Source organism: Borostomias antarcticus (assembly GCF_949987555.1).
Source record: "Borostomias antarcticus genome assembly, chromosome: 22".
Classification (NCBI taxonomy): Eukaryota; Metazoa; Chordata; class Actinopteri; order Stomiiformes; family Stomiidae; genus Borostomias; species Borostomias antarcticus.
The window spans coordinates 2,080,258-2,107,595 of NC_140255.1; the positions used below are offsets into that span (position 1 = coordinate 2,080,258).

The 27,338-nt window shown below is 46.0% G+C and overlaps 2 protein-coding genes across 2 annotated transcripts in view; one reads left to right on the forward strand and one right to left on the reverse strand.

The window, feature by feature from the left end:
• On the reverse strand, positions 1-18,392 carry slc44a1b (solute carrier family 44 member 1b; the record flags this gene model as incomplete). The annotated part of the gene is made up of 16 exons (XM_084455973.1): positions 1-24; positions 1,326-1,424; positions 3,044-3,280; positions 4,030-4,167; positions 4,730-4,813; positions 4,919-5,075; positions 5,528-5,696; positions 6,140-6,326; positions 6,460-6,626; positions 6,731-6,820; positions 7,447-7,616; positions 7,940-8,033; positions 9,377-9,513; positions 15,910-16,052; positions 16,795-16,884; positions 18,369-18,392. The coding sequence occupies 16 exons, from the start codon at positions 18,390-18,392 to the stop codon at positions 1-3; spliced, it is 2,010 nt and encodes a 669-aa protein (XP_084312099.1).
• Positions 18,393-22,727: 4,335 nt separating this feature from the next.
• The window catches only part of abca1b (ATP-binding cassette, sub-family A (ABC1), member 1B), a 34,843-nt gene continuing 30,232 nt past the window's right edge, over positions 22,728-27,338 (forward strand). The window contains exons 1-3 of the mRNA XM_084455970.1: positions 22,728-22,855; positions 24,538-24,644; positions 25,611-25,704. Of these exons, the coding sequence (XP_084312096.1) occupies positions 24,579-24,644; positions 25,611-25,704 (160 nt within the window). The 5' untranslated portion in view covers positions 22,728-22,855; positions 24,538-24,578. The remainder of the gene's footprint in view (positions 22,856-24,537; positions 24,645-25,610; positions 25,705-27,338) is intronic.

Genomic DNA, 27,338 nt, shown 5'->3' on the forward strand with positions numbered 1-27,338 from the left:
TTAAGCTGAACTTGTTCCTGGAGCCTGGAAAAGCAAAGTTATTCAAGTCTTATTACTCCAATCATAGTAGCACATGCATAGTCATTCAAAAGGTCTCTTGGTGTAAGAAAAGGATGAGCAAAAAAAAATAAAAAGATGGGTGAAAAAAGGTTAAATCCGCCTGGAAGCAGTTAGAAAAACAAAGATGAGGCGAGAGGTGGAAATGAGGTATCAGAATGTAGGAGCCATGCTGGGAGGGTGGCAGGGTTGGTGTCTGGTCTATATTCAAACCAGAAAGATGAATATTTATTTATTGGAGTGTCAGCTGAGGGACCCTTGGGTAATTCCTCTGTTACTTCCTGTCTCAGACAGCAGCATCCCAGATGGCCCACGCTGGGCGCTTCTGGGTTGGGAGATTGTGAGTGCAATAGTACCACAACCCTTCATAGGGTTCAGAATCAGTTAGCTGGCAGGCTGGGAAACTGCTGGTGATGATACTATGGCCTTGTAAATTCATCAGAAGAGAAAGGCAAAATCTCAAAAGAAAACAGACACAACATGCAGAGTGGCTCCTAACTGCTGTCATAAATGGTTCCAGGTTCCAGCAGTGCACCAGAATCCAGTTGCACAACAGACAGACAGACTGACAAGATGAGTAGCTATTCCCCAATATTTCCCTTTTGGAGTTCCTGCCTGTAGTGTGGCAGTGCTGCTAAAGCCGTTAGCGTTTTTGGGGCTGGAGCCTCCGATGGGACCTTCATTTCCCAATCTTTCCGAGTCTGACAGCTTATTATCTGCACCACCAAACACATCCCTCTTGTGCAAAAAGCACCACGGTGACGACAAGGCATGAAAAAAGGACAGGCAGAGGAAAACAAAAAGTTAGTAGCCCAAAGAATGGGAAAATAAAAGGATGAAGTAGTTTGCTGAGAACAGCAGAGTGTGAGTGGTGGTGATGGCGTGTTGGGTTAGTGAGCATGCGCTGGCTGGTTAGCATGCGTCTGGGAGCCCGCGGCGGTTGGCTGGTTAGCATGCAGGGGGTTTGGCAGAGACAGAGGCGACGGTTGAAGAGGTGGGGCAGGGGACGGGCGCAGGGAGGGCTGCTGGAGCAGCGAGGCCACGAGGAAGAGCGTGGAGGCTGGGAGGTAGACGAACAGGAAGAGGAGCATGTCCTCGCTGAGGCAGGGGACCAGGGCGCCGGGCTCCGACAGGGCCCAGTCCACCAGCACCGCCACCCCCAGGTAGTACACATGGAACTCCTGCAGGGCCTCCCACTCGCCTCCGCCCGGTCCCACGCCAGCGCGCGCCTCCTCGTCTCCGCCCCCGCCCCCCCCGCCATCACTCACCATGGGTTTCATCTCCGCCCCCTCCGACACCACCTCCTTGGGCCGGCTCCGCCCGCGCTCCACCACTCGTTCCAGCCTCCTGCTGTTCTCCACAAATTCCTGCAGGGGGTGGTAGAGAGTTTGAGAACACGGGGCGATGAGATGGACGGGTTGGGCCGGGCGGGGGTTTTTAAATGTTAGGATTGCGGCAGGACACCTTCTTCCTACCTGTGGAACACGTGAACGACTGTATCAGATAATCCTAGAAGTTGGCTTCCTTTACCCCTCCGCTCTCTCAGCGGAGCACCCAGATCTCTACAGCACCCATCACACTACAAACACCCAGATCTCTACAGCACCCATCAGACTACCAACACCCAGATCTCTACAGCACCCATCAGACTACAAACACCCAGATCTCTACAGCACCCATCAGACTACAAACACCCAGATCTCTACAGCACCCATCACACTACAAACACCCAGATCTCTACAGCACCCATCACACTACAAACACCCAGATCTCTACAGCACCCATCAGACTCCAAACACCCAGATCTCTACAGCACCCATCACACTACAAACACCCAGATCTCTACAGCACCCATCACACTACAAACACCCAGATCTCTACAGCACCCATCACACTACAAACACCCAGATCTCTACAGCACCCATCAGACTACAAACACCCAGATCTCTACAGCACCCATCACACTACCAACACCCAGATCTCTACAGCACCCATCAGACTACAAACACCCAGATCTCTACAGCACCCATCAGACTCCAAACACCCAGATCTCTACAGCACCCATCAGACTACAAACACCCAGATCTCTACAGCACCCATCACACTACAAACACCCAGATCTCTACAGCACCCATCACACTACAAACACCCAGATCTCTACAGCACCCATCAGACTACAAACACCCAGATCTCTACAGCACCCATCAGACTACAAACACCCAGATCTCTACAGCACCCATCAGACTACAAACACCCAGATCTCTACAGCACCCATCACACTACAAACACCCAGATCTCTACAGCACCCATCACACTACAAACACCCAGATCTCTACAGCACCCATCAGACTCCAAACACCCAGATCTCTACAGCACCCATCACACTACAAACACCCAGATCTCTACAGCACCCATCAGACTACAAACACCCAGATCTCTACAGCACCCATCACACTACAAACACCCAGATCTCTACAGCACCCATCAGACTACAAACACCCAGATCTCTACAGCACCCATCACACTACAAACACCCAGATCTCTACAGCACCCATCACACTACAAACACCCAGATCTCTACAGCACCCATCACACTACCAACACCCAGATCTCTACAGCACCCATCAGACTACAAACACCCAGATCTCTACAGCACCCATCACACTACAAACACCCAGATCTCTACAGCACCCATCACACTACAAACACCCAGATCTCTACAGCACCCATCAGACTACCAACACCCAGATCTCTACAGCACCCATCAGACTACAAACACCCAGATCTCTACAGCACCCATCACACTACAAACACCCAGATCTCTACAGCACCCATCACACTACAAACACCCAGATCTCTACAGCACCCATCAGACTACAAACACCCAGAGTTCACCCACCTCTCCCCATAAGGATGCTCAAGGTTGGGACCCAGATGAAGCACTGCTACTTTGCATATCCCCCCCCCCCCCCCCCAGCGTCCGTACCATCAGGGCCTTGTCCATGTAGAACTCCTTCCCCGGGGTCCCGTCGTTGTACTTGGTGTCGATGGCGAAGCACAGGAAGAGCACGTCCACCACGATCTCGAAGATGGACAGGAAGCAGTGGGCCACCAGGAAGGCGAACAGGCAGACGATGATGAGTGGGAGGAGCCACTCCGCGTAGTCCCGCTGGTAGTTCAGCAGCAGCACGCCGGCGAAGGCGGTGGACGTCACGATCAGGACCTGCCCGGTCACATGTCACTCAGCGTTCGGTCACACGTCACTCAGCGCCCGGTCACACGTCACTCAGCGCTTGGTCACATGTCACTCAGCGCTCGGTCACATGTCACTCAGCGCCCGGTCACATGTCACTCAGCGCTCGGTCACATGTCACTCAGCGCCCGGTCACATGTCACTCAGCGTTCGGTCACACGTCACTCAGCGCCCGGTCACATGTCACTCAGCTTTCGGTCACATGTCACTCAGCGCCCGGTCACATGTCACTCAGCGCCCGGTCACACGTCACTCAGCGTTCGGTCACATGTCACTCAGCGCCCGGTCACATGTCACTCAGCGCCCGGTCACATGACACTCAGCGCTCGGTCACACGTCACTCAGCGCCCGGTCACATGTCACTCAGCGCCCGGTCACATGTCACTCAGCGCCCGGTCACATGACACTCAGCGCTCGGTCACACGTCACTCAGCGCCCGGTCACATGTCACTCAGCGCCCGGTCACACGTCACTCAGCGTTCGGTCACATGTCACTCAGCGTTCGGTCACACGTCACTCCTTACGTGTGCAGTCATTCGTCTCCGTTCATGCGTTCCGATAAGCATTCAGAAACATTCAAATGGCCAAACTTCCATTCAGTCAAAGCTGGTGGGTGTGCTTTAACTGTCCCCTCCACACACACAGAGGCCCGCCGGTAAATGTCCTCCCCCTCCCCCCGCACAACGGCACACTTCCTGTATCCCAGCAACCCCCCTCACCTTCACCAGGAACAGAACAAAGTCTCCCACGGCGTTGATGGCGGCCACCCTCAGAGCGTTCTCCACCAGGATTACAAAGGCGTCGCGCGCCGACGTGCAAAAACTGGTGCTGTTGATGGCCGTCGCCGCGTACGCATTCTAAAGAGAGACAGAGAGAGAGAGAGAGACAGAGAGAGAAAGAGAGAGAGAGAGACAGAGAGACAGACAGACAGAGAGAGAGAGAGAGAGACAGAGAGAGACAGACAGAGAGAGAGAGAGAAAGAGAGAGACAGAGAGAGACAGACAGAGACAGAGAGAGAAAGAGAGAGAAAGAGAGAGACAGAGAGACAGACAGAGAGAGAGAGAGACAGGCAGAGAGAGAGAGAGAGAATGAGAGAGAGAGAGAGAGAGAATGAGAGAGAGAGAGAGAGAGAGAGAGAGAGAGAGAATGAGAGAGAGAGAGAGAGAGAGAGAGAATGAGAGAGAGAGACAGAGAGAGAAGAGGAGCACACAGACACATACAGTATAATGGAATATGCATAGAGAGGCGGGGATAGAGACAGAAATTGTCTTGCATTTCTTGCATATAGAGAGACAGAGATACCACTGTATCCTTACACAAGCAGATAGAACATCACTGCCTCCTTCCACTCTCTCTCCAAGGTCAGAGAGAGAGAGAGAGAGAGAGAGAGAGAAAGAGAGAGAGAGAGGAAACCTTTACCTGATTGAGATAGTTGAGGCACTTCTCCAGACACCACAGGCAGCAGATACAGGTCTTCAACATGCAGCGAGCACACGCGTTTTCCTGAGAGAGGGAGAGAGACAGAGGGTGAGAGGGTGAGAGGCCCCTAACCCCCACATCACACTGCTGAGTCGACCGGAGCCGTTCCTGTTCCGGACCATTCCGCACCTTTCCTTTGAGCTGGTTGTGGATGTACATTAAGAGGAGGCGCGGGATCTTGACCAGGGTGATGATGAAGGAGCCCTTGGCCACCGTGCCCAGGTGGTACCTCACCAGGCGCAGCACGGACGACAGGATGGGCGTCACCGGGAGACGGCCCTTGTCCCTGGGGGAGGGGGGGGGGGTCAAGGTCAAGGGAGGTCAGTAGAGGAGGAGGAGGAATCATTATCATGAGCTGTCAGTGCTTTCCTCTCCCGCTCCCACCATCCACCATGTCCACCATCTCACTGTCCGTCAACACTTCCTACAGAAGCTCAGGAGGTAGAACAACCGGCTGGGGATCACAAGGTCCCCGGTTCGATCCCGGCTTCCGGAGTGTGCCGACGTGTCCTTGAGCAAGACACTGAACCACAAAACGTGTGGCACAGTATGGGTGTGCCCCTCACGATATGTAATGTGTGATCACTGTGTGAAAATTATTATTATTATTAGAATTATTATTAGAATTATACAACAAGAAAGTTATTAATAACCAAATAAGCATAAACAGGGCGCATTAGTACATGCCATTTACATCCATTAGCGTAGAGAGGAACACACTCGATCAACAGCCCCTACCTGGTGAAGTAGTAGGTGACGACGGCCCCGGCCACAGTCATCTGCTGACAGGCCAGGATGAACTCGCTGACCCAGACCAGGCCCACAGCGTGGTACCACGTCATGTACTGGAGCGGCCCGGTCAGGAGGAACTCCGTCAGACCCGTCTCTTTGTTCTGGACCGGGTTACCTAGGGGGGCGGAGGGCCGGAGGGGAGAGGAGACACCAGCAGATCCAGGTTGGAACGGATGATATATGGATCAGGATATATGAGAAGATTTGACCCAGTCTCCATGTTAACTCACTCACTCACTCACTCACTCACTCACTCACTCACTCACTCACTCACTCACTCACTCACTCACTCACTCACTCACTCACTCACTCACTCACTCACTCACTCACTCACTCACTCACTCACTCACTCTCTCTCTCTCTACCACTCCTTTCATACGTTTTCACTCTTTTCCCCTCAGCCTTTTCACTGCTTTCTTACCATCTTGTCTTTCTCTCTCTACTTCTTCCTCCCTCCATCCCTCCCTCTCCCCCCCCCTCTCTCTCTCTCTCTACCCCTCTAGGGATTCTGACTCCTACTCCGCGCCCGCTGCCTAGCCCCCCCCCCGTCTTCCTCACCGGTGGTCCCGAGGAAGAGCAGCACCAGGACCCAGTAGACCCAGAAGACCAGCAGGGCCAGGAAGGTGCAGAAGGGCTGCAGGGTGAGCAGCGGCAGGTGGGTGAACACCTTCCCGGCCACGTGGAACAGGGCGATGGTGAGCGCCACGCGCTTCCTCATGAAGAGCATCAGCAGCAGCAGGATCACCTGGGAGAGGAGCAGGAAGGAGGGGTGCACTTCGCCAATTTTCAAAACAACAACAACAACAAAACAAAAAAGCGTAAGACCCCGACGGGAACCCTAGACGCTGGGTCCGGACCGGGCCGCGGGCGGGACTCACTGTGAACACCGTGGCGGCGATGGCGTACACCAGCAGCGCCTGGGCGTTGTCCCGGGTCTGCTCCTCGCCCTCGTTAGCGTCCGTAGCGTCCTTAGCCTGTTTGCTGGACGTGTCGTTAGCCGTTAACCGGTGGTCTATGTACAGCCACCAGAGGACACTGGTGCCGGCTGCGGAGACGAAGGCAGAAGCGGGCGCTTTTTTAATTCGCCGCCTCCCCAAAGTGTACTGAGGCGCTGTCAAAACGCGCTTTAACAGGAAGTGATGGTCTCACCGAGGGATCCCAGGACAACGATGGCGGTGAGGGCCCAGACGAGCAGCGCCGAGATGTAGCGGATGATCACCATCAGGACCATGGACAGAACTGCAACGCGCAGAAACCGCGTCAGTCCCTAGGTACGCACCAGCCAGGCCCCCGACCCCGACCCCCCCCCCCCCCCCCCCCAACGGACGCACGGTGGAAGGGAACACACATGACCGAGCTAAGCGCTGTTGGCTTTCGCCGAATAAATATGGCTCATATCGCTTAACCTGCCATCAGGACTGACATTCCCAGCGACGCGCGGCCTCCTTGAGCCGTCCTTCCCTCCGCTGACTACGGAACAATACTGACAGAATACACAACAGGAACTCCCAGATGTGATGACTTTGCCATATTTTCACCCGGCGTTGCATTTCTCTGTCATTGCTGTCCGACCTGCGGTACACTGCCGGTGTTCTGATGCCTATCGGAGCAGCGTGGAGGAAACAGCAGTGTGTGCTAGAGCAGGATACGGGTCGCCATGGCTACCCTGGGTATCTTCATCTTAAAGCGGCGTGCAGGCTCTACACATACAGTACCGCTAATGGAAGTCAATTATTTGAAGATGTTTATCAGTTCACTGCAGGTTCCCCCTACCGTCTCCATCCGAATTTGCCGATTTTGAGCACACGCCCTAATCAATCCCCATCTTTGTCCCAGTATTTCAGACATATTGGTGAGGTCATCACCTAGCGCCAGCAGACAGAGGCCGACGATGATCTCCTTGCTGGCTATGACTCCGGAGATCAGCCTGTGCAGCACGCTGTTGTCGCTCACGAAGGTCACGACGGCCTCCGCGAACTTGGCGTAGCAGGAGATGTCCACCGGCGTGCAGCGGTTGAAAACCGGCAACGCTTTGCTGCAATTGGAGGCACAGGGAGGGGTCAGAGGTCAGAGGTTAATGGACTCGCACAGAGGACGGGGCGGGTGAGGCGGTCTTTCTAGAAGACTGATAATAGAGCAGACGAGAACAGGTCTTTTAACAACATGGACGTGCAGTGAGAGCTATGGCTCTGTGTGAAATATGACTCAGGTAAGGAACGGGACCATTTCTGGACTATCGGTCATGAAAAGTTGCGAGCTCATCTGAGAACCCAATAACCCGGTACCGAAAATGACTTATTTCACGATAGAGACATATTCCAGCTGACATGAACAGCCCTATTTTACACGTCTTCCTACCTTGGTGGTACTGGAAGTCTGGGGCATTTGTCCAATCTCTCTGGGTGACCTGGGTACTTGTGACCGGCCAGTTCATAGGAGCAGAGCTCAGACCCTGACAGAAGGAAGCATGGGGAGAGAGTAAAGAGGGATGAAATATCATTATTTTCTGTATATGTTGTAAATCCAGCTATCCTGACACGCCTGGTGTGCTTCGCATACCCATCTGGGAACCCTCCTCTGGGAAATGTTTGGAAAAGGGCAGGCACTTTCAAAAATACTTGGCAGGTGATTGGAGGAACCATCATGCGCTAACTTCAACCGCTCCTCGCTGTCATCATCTATACCAGGTAGCTGTTTGTATTTCCTCATAGAATGCTGATTGGCGAGATCGTTTTCTAACCTGACACAAACAGATCTCTATGGACAGTATCCAGACTGATTTGTGAGAGAAACAGAGTGTGAACTCGAGAGATCAGGATGGCCTAACGAGGTTAAAATACAGCTGTCTTTGTAAGAAAAAGGAAAGTTACATCAATCAAGCATGGAAGATGTTCATTGAGTCACAATAAGTATTTCAGTCCAACTGACAGTAGACATCTAAGCCAGGCTGAAGGACGAGCTAGGTTGGCACAAACAATGGTGTATTTACAGCCTGGGACTGCACTGGGCTTAATGGTGTCTTTGTTAATTTAGTTCTCACTACACATGTGCCAAGGTGCCTGCTGTGTGTGTGTGTGTGTGTGTGTGTGTGGGGGGGGGGTGAATGAAAGAATGGTATTAAGGGACGATGGCACACGGGGTGTCACTGTTTGTGTGGGAGGCGTTTGTGGTTCCAGAGGATGGCAGTCAATGATTCACTGTCATGACGTGATGGAGTCGTCTGTGTCCGTGACCTCCCGCTGAGAGGGAGAGAGACTCATGTCTTCTCCCTTTAAACGTTTGGCTGAACTCTGAAGTCTGCAGAAAACTGCTATTATCATATGTACTGTATCTCACATGTATTGTGATCATAAAAGATCAGCAAATAAGTAAAAAAAAAAAACAATGTTAATAATAAATAAAGCTAAGTTGTTGTTTTTTATACATTTATTTTTATCCCGTTTTTGCTCAATTTGTCAGCCAATTCTCCCTGATCTAGTTTAGCCTCTGCTAAATGTTGAGGATTCTCTTCTCAACTCCTCGACTCTCTCAGCTCTCGACACCAGACGGGGTCGCCGTAGTGTGACGACCCCTCGGGCTGAGATGAGACTAACCCCCCTCGGGGAGCGGCGGCCTGACATGGCGATCCCTCTGCTGTCCGGCAATAACTCGGATCAGGCGAGAGCGGGGCGCCAACCCCCGGGGTCCCCGGAGGGCAACTGCACCGGAGCGCCATGCGTGGTGTGTCCTCTGTCCTTGTTTATGATTGGTCTAAAAGCTAGGTACACTGACAAAGGGGGGTGTAGCCCTGCTCACCATTTTGCATGGCAAACCTCTTGAGGTCGTCGTAGGTCTTCAGCTCTGTGTCTGGACATATGGAGACACACAGGGCCATGGACTTGATTTTCCTCTGCACTATGTCGATGTTGCAAGGGTCCAGGAAGAAGACATATCTGCAGACATAGGAAAAAGACAGGTATAGTATCAGTGGACATCACTCAAGACAGGTCAGTATTTAGCGATGACAGAAAAAAATGATATTGGGAATGGGCAAACCGACCAGAGAGTTGGTGGAGATGGTGCCAATCAATCAATACTAAAGCTCACTTTACACGTTCAGCATCTACAGTATCTAAATAAAACGAGAAATCGGAATTGTTTGTCTTTTATCCATTGTAGACAAAACGGCTGCTTTGAATCCCAATTTGGAAGGGGAAGTCACAAGAGAGTTGGAATGTAAGAATTTCAATGTGGATGCACATGACCGTGAAGAACAATGAGCTCCGAAATGACCTGAAGCCCACTGCTTCCCTCTCTGTTCCAGCGCAGTCCATTCTGGAACATCCTGACTCCCTGATCAACAATACCTTATTCATGGACATATGATAAACCGCCAGGCTGCGCACAGAAAGCCTTGGCCGCTGTTATTGGAACCAGCCCATCACACTTGGCAGGAGGGAAAGAACAAGGACATTTTTATAAGAGAATCTTTCACAGTGCTCCATCTGCCTGGCTCTTTTTATATACTAGGGGACGGAGCGTTTCACCCACACAGGGTACACATTTGCACACAGAGTAGACACGCACGGACACACACAGGCCGTGGTCCTGTGCGCCCAAAACATAAGACACTGTCGACCAAATAGGAGAGATCACAATTTGGTGGAGATTGCCAGACAGACAGACATTGGCAACGTGAAAACAAAAGGCCACACAAACTAGTTAATGGCCCTTCTGGCTTGGCCTCAGGTGAATGTGGCCAAAACAGGTCACAATGTTTCATAGACTACCATAATGTTTTTAAGCAGACAGTTTGTCACAGCACCTGTTCTCTCTCCCCAGTTGAGAGGAATGAATGGAAGTAAGGCACAGAACATATGCTTTAGTAGGACAGAGGAGAGGACACTTTTTTGTCCCCAAGCACCAGACGTCACTGTGCAACAGCTCTAGACTTGCCGTTTTCACATCTGTTCCACAAGCAAACTGCCATACACACCTGCAACGTGTCTTCGGTGTAGAACGTTTATGCATATAGTATGTCACACGTCGGACCCTCTTCATTATATTATACATGTATCCTCATCTAAATGTACCGCCCTGTTACACACACACACTCCCTGGTACATGTAAATGTCCTTGGCCAATAAAGGTGATTCTTTATTCTGATGAATTTGCAAGTAAAAGCCAGCCTGAGGTCTGATTTATCTCCAATATGGGATTCTGGGGGTTGTAGTTCTTGGAGCTGTAGTTCCTTGGGGGGAATGGAGAACTGCTCATCTGTGCAGTGTTTGAGCCACCCTGAACCAGTCTGACCAGCTGGTACGTAAGCCCTGGTTTTGTTGTGGGTGACAGCGTTATGTGACACTATCCTACTTGAGACGGGTCATTGAGAGGCAATGGGGAGGGTCCCTGTGTCCCAGTTCCCCACCCTGAAGTCCACTTGGCCAGCCTGGAGCCTCTGTTCACCCCAAAACTGTGCTTTTAAATGCATGTGGGGAGGCGCTGGGGGGAGAGCGGTAGAAATATGGACACGGACGATCTCGAAGAACTATTAACCGCTGACAACACTGAACCAAACTAGAGGTATTTCTAAACACTACCAAGAAAGCCAGAATCAATGGACCATTATTATATTGTGAGTGAGAAGGAAGAGTGGAGGTGAAGAGAGAGAGACAGAGAGAGAAAGAGAGAGAAGGGGGGGTGGGAGAGGGGAGGGAATGAAAGACGGATAGAAACAGAATTGGCAGTTGTGGACTTGTTAACTGGATCCCTCGACAGCCGCCTTCTCAGAGTTCAGCATCAGGTGGTTAGTTGCGCTCATGGCAAGCCCTGTCAGTCAACAGCTCACACCCTCTCTGGTGTGTTTGTGTGTGTGTGTGTGTGTGTGTGTGTGTGTGTGTGTGTGTGTGTGTGTGTGTGTGTGTGTGTGTGTTCACCTCTGGTTATCAATCATATTATACCATCATGCAGCTAATAAGCATTGAGCATGAGAGACACACTCCTCTTCTCTCTTTACATACATATCTAACACATAAAAGAGCAACTCTCTGTCCATCCGTCTGTCTGTCCATCTATCCACATTTTCCTGGACACCATCGGTCTGATAGCGTTCATGTTTGGTATAGGTATGTTTGGTATAGGTATGTTTGGTATAGGTATGTTTGGCATAGGTATGTTTGGTATAGGTATGTTTGGTATAGGTCTGTTTGGTATAGGTATGTTTGGTATAGGTATGTTTGGTATAGGTATGTTTGGTATAGGAATGTTTGGTATAGGTATGTTTGGTATAGGTATGTTTGGTATAGGTATGTTTGGTATAGGTATGTTTGGTATAGGTATGTTTGGTATAGGTCTGTTTGGTATAGGTATGTTTGGTATAGGTATGTTTGGTATAGGTATGTTTGGTATAGGAATGTTTGGTATAGGTATGTTTGGTATAGGTATGTTTGGTATAGGTATGTTTGGTATAGGTATGTTTGGTATAGGTATGTTTGGTATAGGTATGTTTGGTATAGGTCTGTTTGGTATAGGTATGTTTGGTATAGGTATGTTTGGTATAGGTATGTTTGGTATAGGTATGTTTGGTATAGGTATGTTTGGTATAGGTCTGTTTGGTATAGGTATGTTTGGTATAGGTATGTTTGGTATAGGTCTGTTTGGCATAGGTATGTTTGGTATAGGTATGTTTGGTATAGGTATGTTTGGTATAGGTATGTTTGGTATAGGTATGTTTGGTATAGGTATGTTTGGTATAGGTATTCGCAGGGGTCCCGGGCAGAGAGTGACGGGCTGGATTTTTCACTAATTTACATTTTGGCTAAATTTAACCAAAAATACTGCTCCATAGCTGCCCCTCCTTTCACAGAGCGCTGCTCCGGAGGACATATCTACTGTCTACTGTCCAAGTCAAGTCAAGCCAGCCAAGAGAAATATGCTCCAGTAGCTTCGCAGAGATGGGCTGGGTGCGTCTGAGCCATTAAGCTTGAGGAAACAGTGCTTCGACAGTGGAAGCTAGCTAACTGGGCATTGTTGTCATTATATCAGGTGATGATAGCAGAAATAAGGGAATAATCCACTTCAGAAAATCACAATACAGCATCATAGAACCATGTGCAATGTCAGGGGCCTGTGTCTTAACCATTTACAGTTTGGTTTGACTGTAGGCTATAATACATTGTGCCACACTAGCAATCACAGGCACTTCCCACTATACAGTAGATTGTATAGAGGACAGCAAAACAACTCTACAGACATGTACGTGTGTGTGTGTGTGTGTGTGTGTGTGTGTGTGTGTGTGTGTGTGTGTGTGTGTGTGTGGCCATTGGTGTGTGTATGTGTGTGAATGGGTGAATGAGTGGCCTTCATTGTAAAGCGCTTTGGATAAAAGTGCACCATTTACCATACTGGACAAATATTCGTAATTCATACACCCCAGAGATTATACTGTAAACCAAGGGCTAGGTCTACCCTAGATCTAATATTACCACCCTCAATGTGAGTGGAGCTCTGAAGCAGACCTGGGTCAAGTTACTATTTGAAATAATTTCACGTTTCTGGCCTTGATTATTCTTGTCTGGCACAATGGAACGAACGGACGGTTCCCAAATATGCAAACCTCACCCATCTGACACAGTCCAGGCAGGCACAAGGTGACACAAGAGGATTTCAAATAGTATATCTCCACTGCAGTCTAAACAGGGAACCTTAAGAGGATTTCAGGACAGTTCAGAGAGGTAATTGGCTGAGTGCGTTGCTCCACTGAACTCCACTGGAGACATCAGCATGTTTATGGGCTCAAGAAACAGACTAACGCAACATCTGCACTGACGGACAGTACAGACAGAGCTTAGAATGATGGTGCCCGATGAAGCAGACAGAATCTGAGAATGAGTGGGACAGAGATAGACAGTTAAGAGAAAAAGGGAGAAAGACTGACAGAGAAGGACAGATACTGTACAGGGATACGAATACAGACTGACAATAAGGGAAGGGAACCATACCGATAGAGAGAGATCAGGACAGAGTGAGAGAGAGGGGGGGCAGAGACAGAGAGAAACACACATATGTATGATCTCTGCATCTGTGTGGATGTTAAAGATCTTATACCAGCTAGGACTGCTTCCAGACAATTGTTAATGCTCCCCCTTCTCACTGAGCAGATCAACCTGACTCAAACTCCCACTCCTCCTCCCAACCCAGGATGAGTGCTTTGATTCTCTGCTTTAATGTGCTTAGAACAATCCCTGATAACGGGATAATGTGTTCACCTCTCAAATCCAGGAACCTGCTCGGAAGAGAGATCAGAATCAGAGATGTCACTGCTGCCATACTTTTAGCACCTGTCTACGCAAAATTGTTTTAAAAAACAACTTCAGCCACAGAGGGATTTTGAAGCCATTAAAACCTCTTCAAATTCGCTCGACAGCAACCAAAATAAATGAATCCGTTTGTGTTGCTGATGACTCAGAGGTCCGTTAGCCAATCACTCATTAAACACACTAGCCAATCACTCATTAAACACACTAGCCAATCACTCATTAAACACACTTTAATCAATCTAGAGAGGAGGGGCGAGAGTCATTTGCATGCAAATGAAGTGGGCAGGGATACCTGCCTCCAAATCTGTGCAGCCAGTATTAGGTAAGTAAGTAAGTACCGTTCAATGTGGGAATGTCCTCAACAAAACGTTCACAGTCTTTTCTGTGGGTCAAATGGTGAAAGGACTGGAATTTGATATTCCTTTTATCCAGTGAGCATTGGGAAAGTGTAAGTCTTTTCTCAGTGAATAAATAATAAATGGTGCAAACCTCGGGTTCTACTGTATCAATACAATAAGCAACAATCCCAAAGCAGTTCAGGTATTCCTTTGTGCCAGCAGCCATCAGAGTCTATAACAGTGTCTGAGCATTCCTGAGTGTTGTGAAGGTGTGCATGTATGTATGTATGTATGTATGTATGTATGTATGTATGTATGTATGTATGTATGTATGTATGTATGTATGTATGTATGTATGTATGTATGCATGCATGTATGTATGTATGTACTGTATGTATGTATGTATGTATGTATGTATGTATGTATGTACTGTATGTATGTATGTATGTATGCATGTTTATGTATGTATGTATGTATGTATGTATGTATGTGTGTATGTATGTATGTATGTATGTATGTATGTATGTATGTATGTCTGTATGCATGTATGTATGTATGTATGTACTGTATGTATGTATGTATGTATGTATGTATGTATGTATGTATGTATGTATGTATGCATGTATGTATGTATGTATGTATGTATGCATGTATGTATGTATGTATGTATGTATGTATGTATGTATGTATGTATGTATGTATGCATGTTTATGTATGTATGTATGTATGTATGTATGTATGTATGTATGTATGTATTCTATATGTATATATTCTGGATTTTACACATGCTGCATGTATGGATGTATATATTCCTTGTTCTATTTTATGTTTATTTCCTACTATGTATCTTGCATCTCCAGCCCTTGCTGTAATTTCCCACTCCTGAGACGCCCAAACGTCCTCCTATGCAGTCTCAACGCCAGACCCATGAGAGTTCTCTCACTGATCCACTACCTAAGCTACGCTACGTTACTGCATGCTGCAGATCTCTCTATGGGTCTGGAACACTTCATGCAAAAAACTGGTGTTCAAATCCTGCCAATTCATTGGTAGCACAGAAATCTCGGCGACACCAATCAGTAACGACTTTTGCGATCAGGTGCTCCAACCCGAACTGGTCCCGCCCATTTAACCTGGGCAAGCATCTCTCATTTGCTGCTACAACCTGTCAAAGTTCGTATCTATCTCTATCTATCTAAATATCTTTCTATCTATATATACACAATTCGACAAGACAACATGAAACAATATTACAAATAGGCCTACACACCTCCTCAGTGAGATACTGAGATTACAGTAATTACAAATAAAGTTTGATTACAAATATAGTTTGATTTGATTTGATACAGTACAACTATTATTAGTTGTAAATGATGAAAATTATGGGTTTCAATCATTTTTATTTGTGTCTAGTGAATTAATTTAGCCTATTTGATATGAATCAATGAATTAATCAATGAATCATTAAAACTATTTTTTTCTTTCAATCACAAAGGTAGTTTTTCAGGAATGGCTTTGTGATACATACATACAATGATGCTACTGTACCTTGTGGACCAATCACCATAGTTTGCTGATGATCATAAGATGGAATCTTAATGGAAGATAGGACTTTGATGCTACACAGCGGAACCATCTTAGCAGAGCAAGACTTCCAAACCACAGCAGTGATGGCTTGACGAGAGAAACTCACTTTTTGTCGGTCTGGTCGAGGCCACTCAGCCTGACGCCTTTGATCTGCTCATTGCGCTGGCCACAGGTGTTCCCGTAGCTGTCATACCCAAAGACGAGGCGCGATGCTCCCCCAGTGACGATGGTGAAGCCACAGATACTCCCCTGTGGGGATATTAGCAATCGTTAGCATTCGATGATAGAATAACCTTCCCTCCCTGTTTTTAGGACTGAATTCTAACTTATAGCTCAAAGATATTAGTGGACTCATAGATCTATCCTGTCACATGGCCATGATGGACAACTGTATTATACATTGCCTGCATGTAGCCTCAACAGTCCAGCTGTCAACCAACTGTCAAGTCTGTCAAGTCAAATTCTGTTTAGTCAAACTCAATAAATTGAAGTCAAACTGGGAATATCCTAAAGAGTTCTTTCTTTCTGTCTATAGGGTTCTAAATGGAACCATATAGACCTGAAAACTGTTCTGTATGAAAAGAATGTATCTATTGTTACAAGGGGTTCTATTAGGCTATCAGCCTTTTGTTTTTAGAGTGACAAGTCAGCAACACAACTTAAAAAGCCCAGTGATTAGTTATCATTATCAATCAATGTCAGTAGGGTAATTATCATTATTATGTCCATCACACACTTGTTACTTCAAATCATGCTGATAGCCTACAGAGTTCGTCCGTTCGTGTGTTATTAAGGACAAACTGGTTTGAGGCTGTTGATTGGATAAACTCCATTGGTTAGTTTTGATGTGAAACAGTGCCACTGGTTGGGTTATCAGTTTAGCAGCGAGAGCTATGAGCTAGAGGAGGTGAAGACAAGTCTCCAGGGGTTTCCATACAGTAGGCCTATTCATATACAATGTGAAAAGACTCTCGTATAATGTGACCCTTACCATGCCGACGCAAAAGACGGTAAAAAGGAGGAACCACGGCATATCCGTGCAACTTCGATCCTCCAAAGGTTTCCATTCTCTCTTTGTCCTCTGTAAAGAAAACAACGAGCACTTCTTTATCACATAGCCGTTTGCACAGACATGGGTGAGCTTCTATAGGCACAGACATGGGTGAGCTTCTATAGGCACAGACATGGGTGAGCTTCTATAGGCACAGACATGGGTGAGCTTCTATAGGCACAGACATGGGTGAGCTTCTATAGCACAGACATGGGGAAGCTTCTATAGGCACAGACATGGGGAAGCTTCTATAGGCTTTCTCACAGACATGGGGAAGCTTCTATAGGCACAGACATGGGGAAGCTTCTATAGGCACAGACATGGGGAAGCTTCTATAGGCACAGACATGGGGAAGCTTCTATAGCACAGACATGGGGAAGCTTCTATAGGCACAGACATGGGGAAGCTTCTATAGGCACAGACATGGGGAAGCTTCTATAGGCACAGACATGGGGAAGCTTCTATAGGCACAGACATGGGGAAGCTTCTATAGGCACAGACATGGGTGAGCTTCTATAGGCACAGACATGGGTGAGCTTCTATAGCACAGACATGGGTCAGCTTCTCTAGGCTTCCTCCAGTAGGACTAGCACTATGCGACCATGATTAGACTGGCATTCAGGCTTGTTTCCACTGCCTTTTCCCCTCGCAATTTCACGTCTTAGTCGTATGGAGGCTAGCTTAATCCTTGCCGATATCAACACTTGTAGGCTCCTAGTAGTCGAAGTCTATATGACATGAAATGCTTCTCTTGTGAACAGTGCTAGCCAGGGAAACAACACACCGTGAATGAGACAATGAGGTTTGTTTACAAGTCCCGGTTGTGAGGAGCTGTATGGTGGCTAGCAAGCTGCAACCAGCGGGCTAGAGCAGAAGCACATCGGATTGAAATGATTCTGTTGGATTTGGCCTATAACAGCCTGCTGAATAGATGTTTGCTCGCCAGCTTAATGTGACGAATAATTACACTAGCCACGGTATGGACCTATCAAACCTGGCTATGGAGGCTGTTGTTGTTGGACGACAGCGTTCGCAACATTGTAGCAATGTTTCAATGGTGGTGGAGAGAGGCTACGGGTGGATGGTGCTACAATGTTTCCTATCACACACACGGATGGATGTTTACTCTATCACACACACTATCACACACACTATCACACACACGGATGGATGTTTCCGCTATCACACACACGGATGGGATGTTACACTATCACACACACTATCACACACACTATCACACACACTATCACACACACGGATGGATGTTTCCGCTATCACACACACGGATGGGATGTTACTCTATCGCACACACGGATGGATGTTTCCGCTATCACACACACGGATGGGATGTTACTCTATCATACACACGGATGGATGTTTACACTATCACACACACGGATGGGATGTTACACTATCACACACACGGATGGGATGTTACTCTATCACACACACTATCACACACGGATGGGATGTTTCCGCTCTCACACACACGGGTGGAGGAATCGTTCTCTTACCTCTGTGCTACCGCAGCATCCCATTGCAGGCAAGGGTTAGATTTGAGCTCAACGCCACAAGAAAACAATAACCCCAACTTGCAGGGAGTTGACGGTTTACCTCGCATGAATTGCGTAGCACCGAATTGAACGCTTTGTATATTAGAAAGGGTGTACAATCGGCCAGTCCCTTCCACAATGCATACTCATTTATGTATCCTTCCTCCAGGTAAGCTGCAAGGGATTAATACTTTAGGATTTATCGCACCACACTTCCTGGTGGATTGTGCAGGTGCAGCCGGAAAAGGGATGTAGCATCCATCCATTCATCTCATTGAGCCTGCGCATTGGTACCCGACTGGATGAGGGAGACCGGCGGGGCTTCAGGGAGGCCCGCCACATCCAAACACACAGCCTCTGACTGGAGCCCAATGAGAACAAGGGACAGTGTGGGCCTAATTACACACCAGCCTATAGCCTACATTGAGGGTTGGACTTGTATCTAATGGTAGCCACATAATCTGCTTTCAATAATAAGCAGATAGGCCTACAATTAGCTCAAATTATTCAATTGACTCAAAACTAGCTTGACATGGCCTACACGGAAAAAAACATTTCACTGCTTTTTGTAGGCCTTGTATGATGTAGCATGTGAGTAATAAACCGACTTGACTTTGAATCACAAAATGCATCATGCACCCGCATGGTAGCCTATAGCCTAAGTCAAGGAAAATGTACTGACGGATATAGGCCTACCATTATTACAATGTTTACAATGAGATTCCTTTGAAGTAATTTTATCCATTAACCTCTCATCAGTAGCTTGTTCATTAAAATAAAATGTGCTACAACATTCAATATCTACAAAAATATTAATCACTATAGCTTACTTAAAAGGCTATTGCTAATTTGTGACCTTACAAGTTAGACTTTACCTTTACAACCAATAGGTGTACTCAAATTCCATTAAGCATTCAGTTAAATGGCGTAATGTTTTCAGAACTTAGCTTAATAATATTGTCAATCCTCAGAATTATCCACCTTTCTCCTGAGTCTCACTTGCTGGGAACCCGTTGACAGCCTCTTCTGCTCCACCATCTTCTGAGCTGGGCCAACATAATGCTCCACCATCTTCTGAGCTGGGCCAACATAATGCTCCACCATCTTCTGAGCTGGGCCAACATAATGTGTGCAGCTCAGCGCTGTCAGGGACATGTCAGTCTGGGGGAGAGAAAGGGGAGCTTTGTTCCATTGTTTTCTGTTGTACCAGGGAGAGAGTGAGCGTGGCACAGTTGTGTGTGTGTATGTGTGTGTGTGTGTGTGTGTGTGTGAGAGAGAGAGAGAGAGAGAGAGAGAGAAAGAAAGAAAGTGTGTGAGAGAGAGAGTTGTTTTTACTGTAAAGCAACTGTGATGATTGATAGGCACTGTGTGGCATCCCATGGTCAGGCATAATGTGAAAGAGATATATAGTTATATAGATATATAAAGTATTTTGATGGTCTTTGAATAGTATAGCCTAGTATATGGTCAAATATAGTAATGGAAATTCTATGTGGATTTTTTAAAAACATTTTGGGTGATAACCAGGCAATGACTGCAGAATGTAATAAATGTAGTGCAGCTTTAGTTTCAGCCACTAGAGGGCAGTGACAGATTACAAACTGGGGGATTCAGACTGGCACAATGGACTCTACAGCAAAACAGGAGTGAGCTGGAGCTAGATGGAAAATAAAGGCTGTGTCTCAATAGTTTAAAATGGCCACCTCATATGTTCTTGATTTAACTGGAATGTTTTGTGAATTGTTGTTACTGTCATGCAAGTGTCAAAGACGCATGAGTGGTTAGAAAGGGGGGTGATAGGTAGCCCAGTGGTTAGTGCAGTGACCAAAAGGTCGCTGTTTCAAGACTGGACCAGGATACTTGACAATGGATAAAATCGTCTGAATGACAGTTGACATTGTTGGGCAATATTCAAAGACATGCATGGGAATCTCACCTAGTGATACATCATGATTGATTTTATGCTGTTGCTGTTTTATAAGCCAACAATAGAGTGGGAATCTTTTAACAGGGAATGAACTGTATAGCCACCAATGCCTATTATCACAACACATCCTCACCATCCATGTCATGGCAAATTTCTGCTGAGAACATCGTTTGTTTTCTTTGTGCTATATTTGAGTCATTTGTGTGAGCATGCATGTGTGGGAGTCGGGAGTGCTTAAAAACATCTGGCTTTTAACATCTCTTACATTTGTTACTTAACATAGATCACGTTATTCAGCAGTCCTTCTGCCAGACTGGGCAGATTTCTTGTTTTTGTCTGCCATGTGGTAAGTGCCTCCCAGTCCAGAGAGAGAGGGAGGGGGGGGGGGGGGGGATACATTTTAATTCAATTGAGATGTGCTGTGAGAATGTAAATGGATGACTCAGTTCAGACAGAACGTTGTATGATTTCATGGTTGGGTTTGAGGACATGAAACGTCTCTCCACTACATGTATTACCTACACAATTGATAGGCTACATCATTGTAATATGCCTTTAAAATCAGAATCAGATATTTAGCCAAGAAGATTTGCACCTATGAGGAATTTGCTAGGTCTCTTGGTGCATGGCAATAATAATAGTGCAAGATCAAGACAGGACAGTGCAAAATACAGTAACAGAGATATACAGTACAATATATAATACAATCTACCAAAATGTACATGTATGTCATCATGTGTTGCCTGTGTTCCCTCTCACCCTCTCATTCCTGCAGTCTTTATTGTTGCATCGGCCGTCTCTTATTTCCCTCTCATCTTTGTCTCAGACTTGCTGAGGAGAACAGCCCTGGTGCATCCCTGAGGGCACACAGGATACACTTCTGAGGTGTGTCTTATTTCCTCAGGATGCATAATACCAGGCTGTTTACTCCTTCGTGGGGCCCCGCGTACGCATGGCCTTCTCTGCTTCTGCATTCCACTGTGTGTCAACAAATATCTGATGGAATAGCATTCATTTGTTTGATTTGGGAGGCAGTAATGATGATTGTGGAAGAGGTGACAGTTTGGAGAGGATTGGCAATCTCAAGAGCCATCATTGGAAGAACAGGGAGTGAATGACTAGGATTAGGAAAACAACATGAATTTGGAGATGGTTTGAATTAAATCCATACTTTTCATCATGGCCGGGAAAGAAGATCTTGTATAATCTACTTAAGTGCTTGCGTGATTACGTAGGCCTATGTCCTCAGGCCTACCATTTCTACTTTTTGCAGTGTCATCATTTGATAGCCTTCACATGCAGTTTAGTCAGTCTGTTGTTGAGCTGGAACATTTGTGACTGACGGATGACGTCAGTTTGCCTTTCACCTACATGTTCTACCAGCGGCGTAGGGTTCTGCCGTCTCCCCGCGGGCATCAAATAGCTAGAGGAATTGATTTTTGCCTCCACTAGCAATTGGTTTATGCCTCCACTACCATATGTGAAGGTTGCCTATATGCTATTGGGTCTACACATGTGATCATCTTGGAAGAGTTTAATGGTCACAGTCGCACGCGATATATCGGCTGCAATTAAATGATTCATCAGATGTCGTCAACATGTCTGCATGCTGGGCCCGCCTAAGAGATACTGGTATCAATCCGCCCAGCTCACACCTACCCACAGAGCAAAGACACGTCTAAAAGACGTCTTTTAGATGTCTTTTTCGGACGTCCAAAGACATCCAATTAGGAGCCAGAATGAATGTTTTTTTACGTTCAGATATTGGACCCGTTCTGCACGTCCACAGACGTCTTAGAGGGGTCCAAGCCAGACGTGTGAATATTGAGGGGTCCAGCAGACGAACACACGGGGTTCAGGACCGACGGACGTTATTAAGACGTGATCTGAACGTCTCCCTGACGTTGCGTGTTTGCTGGGTAGACCCCGGGAGTGTGTCTCAGAGAAAACCTTTCCTCGTTCCTCATCACTTATTGTTTTCACAAAAATGCTTCATGTTGATTAGGCTATATCACACCCTAATGCAGCGTTTTCTTTCATGGTTGTGTTTTTCATTTTTAAGTGACCAATACGATGTTCTTACCTCCAGGTCTATAACTGTACCGCAACATGCAACTGTGTGCCTACTCGTGGAACAGGTTGAGTATTTTGCTGTAACTGCATGTATTGGGATGATCATTTCCAGATGTTTTTGCAGGCAGGTTTTGTTATTGTGAGTTCTCACTTTAAAAGAGATGTTTTCAGTCTCCACGTGGTCCACTAGGGGGGTTTAAACCCAGTCTGCTCTCTCCGGGCTCCTGACCGACAGTAACCTCCTACTCAAGCGGATGCAGCCAAATGTTCCTCATATAAAAGCTTGACTGGATCCAGATGCGTGTTCTCCTCTGAGCGGTCAGACAGACACCACGCTACCTGGAGAAGAGACGAGGACAAACAGTCCAAAAGTTGGGAAAGTGTGGCTCAGATTGGGATTATAAACAACACGATTAGAGAGACTGCTTTTCGTGCCATTGGAAAATAGGTAATTGGACCATTTTCTCCCGTTCGTTGTCCCAAATGCTTGTTGTTTTTCATATTAAACCCGCTTTGAGAGAACTATGCTACACTTTTAAAACCGGAATGCGTTTTTAAGGGCAAGTGGTTGCTATTTTTTGTTAAGGTTATAGTTTTGTTTACTACATGGAGAACGAGACTATCCTATCATATTGGTCACATTTACATACAGGCTGCACGTGAGACCACACATTGATTTGGCTTTTTGCAAGATGTGGATAATATTCAGGGGCACAACAGGTTGTTTCATGAAAAACAAAAATCCATCAGTGCAGATCTCAAGAGCAGAAACCCCGTGTTCATCGTGGACAGGTTACAACCCTTCTTTACCGGATTTACTCATGAAAATAAATGCCCTATGGTAGCAACAATAAGATCCAGTTTAATCAGAGATGCGCTGGCCTATAGTGTCTTACAAGAACTTCAATACTTTTTCGCTACAACACAACTAAATCAACGAGGTCAGTTGATTCTGTTCTACTAGCCTAATAGCCTGTCTTACTTATTACATTAAATCACTTTACAGGAATGTTACCTGGTTACCTGAGAGGAGAAATACATGCTCTTCAGACACCGATGGAGGCGCTATAAACAAGCAGAAACGAGACATTTCAATGGTGCCTTATCCCATTCCTTCATTGGCATAATAATCACTTTAAAATCCAACTGCCTCTTGCTTATATATTTTACAGCACCTTGGCCTAGAGCACCGTAATGCAAAAATAAACCGAGAACTTGACATCACACATTTTTCATTGTCACCCTTTAAGGTAAATGCATGGACAAGGTAAAGGGCACGGGCTGCTTTGCAGAATGATAAGAGATAAACACTAGGAGGTGTCCAGTAGGCCTAATAGAAAGATTTAAGCATCATCTGAAAGCAAGAAAATACAACTTGCATAACAGTCTCAACAGGAAATGGGTGAGATGGCTGATGCCTTCGTCATCATCATCATCATCTGATATTGCATTCTCTATAGTGGCCTATGATTTGAACTTTGTCAGCATTTATTGAATAACTTGTGTTATAATACTGATACATTTATGAGAACTATGACCCAAGTAGCCTACTTATTATTCTAGATTTAGACTTCTCTCTCAGTCATGAATACTGTAGTTTTACCCTAATTTAAAATAGATACAGAAATTCTTCTGTTGAAATCTAGATTGTGTGTCTGTGTGTGTGTGTGTGTGTGTGTGTGTTGGTATCTGTCTACAGCCAGTGTCCCAGAACACCCTGGTTTTATGATCAAAGACCTCACATGATTGAATGTGTTGATGAACAGCTAAAAATGTAATCCCATCAAGTGCTTCCCACATGCATGTGTTTGAGGGGTGACCAGTGATCATAGTCAAAGAGATCTGTTCTTCTCCTGGCAGTGGGTGATAAAGGCCTCTAAATGTTATGCTCATATGCAAATCATGCTAAACCCCCCTCCTCGCTCATAAAGGTCTTCATCAGAGGCAGCACCTGGTATTCAGTAGAGAGGTGCTAGCTTGTGGCATGTGAGAAGGACCAACTCAAGAAGCGATCTTGTCAGTTCCAGATAGACAAGTTGACCTTTCCTCTCTGTACCTTTGAGCTGTGTGCTGGCTGGCCCCGCGGCCGCCTCTTTACCCAGCCTCAACGCAGCTGTCGTGTCATTTCAGTTGAGAGCTGGAGCAGAGGGGAAGAGAGGTCCGGAGTAGAGATGTCCATCTCAACTCAGCTGGGCTTGCTGTTGTGGAAGAACTTTACCTATAGAAGAAGACAAACGGTAAGCAGACTTTGTCTTTCAGAGTGAATCAGTGTAGGGTTAGAATATATTTTTGTTTGATATCCAAATAATTTAATATGGGGTAAGAGTAAATGTACAATTTGATTGAAAGGAGAACATTTTCAGTCTTAAATTGAAGGTTTTATGTGTGAACTATTTAGCTTATTTCGAGAGGCCGATGCTAGGTGCACCTCTGTATAGTTAACTGTTTTTCTGACGTTTGCTTTATATCATGCTATTGGTTGAACACTACATCATTTTATATGAACATACACAGGGTAGTCTTTCTCCAGTAAGAGCAGGCCACAGTATAGTCAAAGGGTAGACGCAGGAACCCCTATAGGCACCCCACGACAACGTGTGTCAATCAATGTAATGTGACTAGTTCAATATGACTACAAGTCCAGCTACAACTGGCCAGTTGAAAGAAACCACTCTTTAAACGTTATGCTTATGGCTAAGTGTAGATTCAGAGAGCACTGTAACCCCTCTCCATGACACACTCTACCCATATCAGCTTGTCTAGAGTTACCAGAAGTCCCACAATGTCTCCAGTGTTTTACAGTTTCCAGAAGAAGGCCTGTCTAATAGCTGTGGACCAAGCTCTCTTTCCCAGTTTGAACCCCACCATACCCTAATAGCCTTCAAGCAGAGCTGACTTCACTTCTGGCTGGATGTGTCTCAGTTCTTATTCTGAAGTCAGGGCTGCTAGTATTGATTTCTCAGCTATATATTATGGATGAGCTCCTAATAATAAAGCCTGAAATGATGGCTACATCCTGCCCGTGTAGTGCAATCACAGACATATTTGATTAGGTAGTGCATGAGCCAAAACAACAGCTTTCTAAGTTCTAAACTGCTAACAGAGGGGTTGTGGGGTAGCCAGTGGGGGTGGTGGAGTGTTAATCATTCTTCATTTTTAAATTTCTGACCGACAGTCTTCTGTTGTCTTTGTTTGCTCTCCAGCTCCAACTGCTGATCGAGATAGTATGGCCACTGTTCATATTCTTCATTTTGATCGCAGTGAGACTCAACTACCCTCCCTATGAGCAACATGAATGTAAGTATACACCACACCCTATCACCTTTTCATTGTTTTCAGCTGTTGTGTGTCCCCCCCATTACCCCCACTTTGTGCAGAGAACCAGTTGTCATCAGTTGGTGTGCATTTGGATACTGAACATGCTACATTTTACACACATAAACACACACACAGGACGCACGTTGACAAGAAAAATGCATATCGCGTCTCATTGAGCCCCGACAACCTTTATCGTCTTCATGATACATACTTATCTGTTGGGTGGGATGTTTAGCAAGTTAATTGTTTTAAGGTTATAGTTCCGTTGAGCCAATCAGTGTTCTCGGGAGGCAGGAGGACACTTCTGATAGGTCTCTTATTATTATATAGGTCCACACTGTACACTCAGAGCAACTTTATATAGCAATAAAATCCTCTAATGTCACTATGAGTGACAGAAGTCAAATTACTCATCAGCACTCTAATAAATCCACTGTATGGGAACAAATGTATGTCATGAGAAATTATCTTCTTAAGGACATCTATTTAGTGTCTTTGTAGGTTTGAATGCTGCGTCAGTGGACCTTTATGCTCTTGATTTCTCCACGTTGGTGCTTTTTAACCTTTGTCCCTTTAAGTAGATAGAGATTTAGAGCTACATTATTACTACAGATCGATCCATGGCTTTAAGTGTTTGATATTGTTTGATATGAGTTCAATGTCTCAATCAAATAATGTGTGACGTTGAGATAAACACAGATTCATATTTAATTTGTAAGTGTTTATTCATAAATGCTATATAGTGAGGTTGATAAACACAATATGATCTGTGAGATGATCTGTGTTCTGAGAGAGACTTAATTATGGACATTTTTGGAAACAAGGCAGAATTAGAAACATGTTGAATATATGTTTTGAATATTGCAGTTACATTGTAACTGATAGTTTGGGTTAAATCAGGTTGCATATGGTAACATAGCAGTGTGATTGTAATGGGCTTTTGTAAAGTTTTTGATTGCTTTATTGGGCCTCCTATCTCATTATCAAGATTCAACATTCCTGTATGTTAATGCTGGTGAAGGCCTGGAGATACTATCCGTGGGCATGGGTCTAAAAAACACACCAGCTGTGCCAAAGTATGTTTTACCTGGATAGAGCTAGTTAGTTACTGTAATTTGGATTATTTACATGTCTCCCGTCTGGGTATAAGGATCGTTCCTGTAAGGATCGTCAAACGGAAGCGCTAGCTGGAACACTCTCAGTTTTGTCAAAAAAGCATGTTATTGGTACGGAGCAGAGTGATACTGTTGGTGTGAATCACATGGCACGTGAGTCAAGGCATATCTCAGCTTGTGAGTTAGGGCATGTGGGCATGTGGCAGCTTGTATCTCACCATTTAGGAGAGACATGTTGTTGCACAAGGTCTGGTGAGCTGTCCCCAAAAGCCAGATGAATGTGAGGGGCCTAGAATTCCCACCATGCTTTTCAAAGATGGAGACCATTCTACGTATGCTTTTTGTATTGACACAGTCCAAATACATTTATAGTTACATACATTTATAATTCAGCCGTGTTCAACTGAATTAATTCTGGTTCAAATGATGTAAAATATCCCACACCTAGAAACCTCACTAAGTATGAGTGAGACCTTTGATGATGTAAATCTGGAATAA